The 3,455-nt window shown below is 45.7% G+C and overlaps 1 protein-coding gene across 2 annotated transcripts in view; it reads left to right on the top strand.

Annotated features, from left to right (window-relative positions):
- baz1b (bromodomain adjacent to zinc finger domain, 1B) overlaps positions 1–2,944 on the top strand; it is an 18,384-nt gene extending 15,440 nt beyond the window's left edge. For both annotated transcript variants that reach the window (XM_047391834.1, XM_047391835.1), the window contains exon 21: positions 874–2,944. In XM_047391834.1, coding sequence (XP_047247790.1) covers positions 874–1,534 — 661 coding nt within the window. In that variant the 3' untranslated portion in view covers positions 1,535–2,944. The remainder of the gene's footprint in view (positions 1–873) is intronic.
- The last annotated feature ends 511 nt before the right edge of the window (positions 2,945–3,455 follow it).

Below are 3,455 nucleotides of genomic sequence, written 5' to 3'. Positions count from 1 at the left end.
ACGCACCTGTAATTAGGGACAAAAGTTGAGTTCAGTTATATCAGCCACACCCAGACCATAGCTCTGGAATCAAGAAATCCCTTAAATAGGACCTGTGTGGCAACATGCAGTAGGCTAAGAGACGCCTCCTGCCTTCCTCTAAGCCAATAACGGATGAGAAACAAAGTCATTGACATCTATCAGTCTGGGAAGCCATTGCTAAGGCTTTGGGATAAATGAAAAAAAAAAACCCTGGGGTTACTGTTCATAATTAAGTATGGAGGAGAGTCTGTAAACACGGCTTCGATTGGACAATTCCCCGGGGGAAAAACTGGGAAAATATGCTGTCGACTGATGAGACAGAAGCGGGTGTGTCCTGGCACAAAACTGGCACAGCATCTGAGAAAAAAATCATGCCGACAGACCTGCCTTGAGTAGAACCGTGAATTCTGCTCTCCCACAGAAACCTTTACAGGAGAATAACCGGACATCCGCTTGGGACCTTAAGCTCAAGCACATTCGGGTTATGCAGCAGGGCAATGATCCAAATCACACCTCAGGGTTCACCTCTGAATTTCTTTAAAAACTGGTGATGTTTTGGAATGACCTAGCCAAAGTCTGGAATTTAATCCCTCTGAGATGCTGTGGCGTGATCCTAAACTGGCCATTCAGTGTGGGTTAGTTAAAACAACTATGGGGAGGAGTGGACCAACATTCCTGGTCTGCCTGTTGCTAGTGAAACTGAATCAAATGAGGTCAATAGCAGGTGATTAATGAGTCAATATGGTTAGAGGGGGCATTTATTTTCACTGCTGCTAAAAGCCTTGATGAATTGTTTTAGTCCTCAATCCTTAATCTGATGTGGTACTTTTTGGGTTCTTCGTTGCCTTTCAGGGACCCTGTTTCTCCAGATGAGGCGGAGGACTACCTGGACATTATCTCGGAGCCCATGGATTTCCAGACGATGCTGGGCAAGTTCAGCCAGGGCTCGTACCGGCACGCCCAAGATTTCCTGGAGGACATGAAGCTCGTGTTCTCCAACGCAGAGGAGTACAACCAGCAGGGCAGCACGGTGCTCTCCTGCATGGTCAAGACGGAGCAGACGTTCACTGAGCTGATCCAGAAGCTGCTCCCCGGAATCAGCTACCTGCGCCGGCGTTCCCGCAAGCGTATCAGCCAAGCTCCTCCCTCATCTGAGGAGGAGGAGGAAGAAGAAGAGGAGGAGGATGACGAAGAAGACTGCGAAGAGCAGGTAGAGGAACCCAAAAAAAAGATGCAGAACGGTAAATCCAACCAGAAGACGACCAGGAAGGGTCGGGCCCAGAAAGACGAGAGCGAAAGTGAGGAGGACAGCGAGGAGGAGGAGAACAGCAGCAGGAGGAGAAGTAAGAGGACCTCTGCCACCTCCGGCAGGAAGGATTACAGGGAGCTGGATAGTGACGGGGAGCAGGACACGAGGAGAACTCGTCACCGGAGGGAACGGGGTGACGCGAGCAGCGACGAGGAGCAGCCCAGCCATCAGCAGCGACATTCCAAGAGACTGAAACGCTCATGAAAATCCAGGTTGTCGTTTTTCCATCATCTCTGTCCCTCTCCTCTGGAACACAACCACAAGCTCTCCTCCTCTTCTCACAACCAGCAGGACTCAAACCTCAGAAGGACTTGATTGTTGTTAACAAATTTATGTTCGCATTTTGAAAAACAAAGAAAACTGATTTATATTTGTAACATTTTTGATATTGGTGACGTTTTTGTTTTGTTTTTGTCCTAACCAAGAAAAATGAACCCTCTACAATAATTGATTGTCCACATGGCTCTTAAGATTTCTATTCACCCTATCGTTCGGTCCTGACGAGTATCGTCAGGCCATCTTTCTTCTGGACGAGTACATTTGAGCTGCCAGATGGTTTGAATACAAGTCTGCAGATATACTCTGATTTAACTACTTAAAAATTCCTGGTCGGGCTTGGGTCGAGCCTGCAGATCACGGTGCAGAACATCTTCAGGAACCAGACCGGCTCGTAGAGCTGTGCAGCCTTTTCTCATCTTTAGTGCCCTGCCACTTTAAAACACCTCAGACGATCCACCTTCTTTGTAAAAGTACAGGACCGTACATAAATAAAGTTATGTGCATAATCATTTGTACACTATTTAAAAATCAGCGTCTTTTTTGTGTGAAGAAATGTGGGCATTTTTTGGGGGGGGGGGGGTCCACACTTTATTTGGTATTGTAAATGAAAACCTGTCCAATAAATGCACAGAGAACGTGTCTGAGCAGAAATGACGACTTTTACGTTTTGTAACTTACCTCAGCTCAGTTGGATGCCATGTTGAGTGTGGTCACCAGGTGGCGCTCTGTGTTCCTTCATTTAATGGTCCAATCATCGATGCTGCAGATTTTATTCATAGGAACATTTGTGTTGTAGCAGCAGGTCAATACAAAACGTCAGTGTGGGGGGGGGGGGGTGGTTGGTTTTTCCCGTTTCCTGTCCTGTGAGATGCTGTGTTTTACTAGTCCTGTTAGAATCCAGACTTTCTAGTCACAGATAGTGTTTGCCCAACTTGTTTCTGTTAAGTTACATTTTGCTCACCCAGTAAGCTGTTTTTAAAAGAAATAAAGATCTTGAGTTGTCAGCGATCAAACAAAAGGTGACTGAACCTTTTCCGAGGGAAATCCGACTGTAAATGCTTTCTTCTTAGGACCTGCAAAAGGCTTTTACACTTAATTATTTTAAATATATATATATATTCATAGTCTAAAGCTGGGTTGGAACAAGCCGGAGGTTGCTGTAAAGGTTATGGACAGAGGCCGCCGCTCTCCCTGGTTTATTGGAGCAGAGTTTATGCCAGTGTCGGGTCGGTCTGACACATCACTGCCATCAAGAGATAATAGACGGGGGAGGAGAACAGGCCAGCCTTGATGAGTGAACTATGTGTTTACTTTTTAATAAAATATTAAAACATTTGTCACTGTCTCTGGTGTTAAATATTTGCTCTGCCGTTCACTTTGAATGTATATGTTAATGGAAGAATGGGGAGAAGTTCTGTGTAACTCTGGTCCAGATTCAACATGAGTCGGTTTGAGGAACCTGGAGAGTTACAGCAGTCTGTGCCACTTTTACTGCACAGGGCCTTGCAAAAGTATCCCCCTCAGACCTATTCACATTAAAACTGCAAACTTCACTGTATTTTATTAGGATTTTATCAAGCTCCCCTGACTCAATACTTTGTAGAACCATCTTTTGCTGCAATTGCAGCTGCATGTCCATGTTTCCCACACCATGATGCTGCCACCACCATGTTTCTCAGTGGTTAAACTGGGTTCAGGTTGATGAGCTCTTTACGTTTTCCACCAGGTGTGGCGTTTTGCATGTTGGCCAAAAAGCAAATCTTCTAACTCTTAAGGTTGTGCTTCTCAATAAGATTAGGGTGGACTGCTCCCTCTGGTTTGGGGGGTCAGTCTTTGCCTCAAGTGG

This window comes from Girardinichthys multiradiatus, chromosome 18, assembly GCF_021462225.1.
Source record: "Girardinichthys multiradiatus isolate DD_20200921_A chromosome 18, DD_fGirMul_XY1, whole genome shotgun sequence".
In the NCBI taxonomy this organism is placed as follows: Eukaryota; Metazoa; Chordata; class Actinopteri; order Cyprinodontiformes; family Goodeidae; genus Girardinichthys; species Girardinichthys multiradiatus.
Note: the sequence above shows the minus strand (reverse complement) of the source record. Positions and strands in the feature narration are given on the sequence as shown.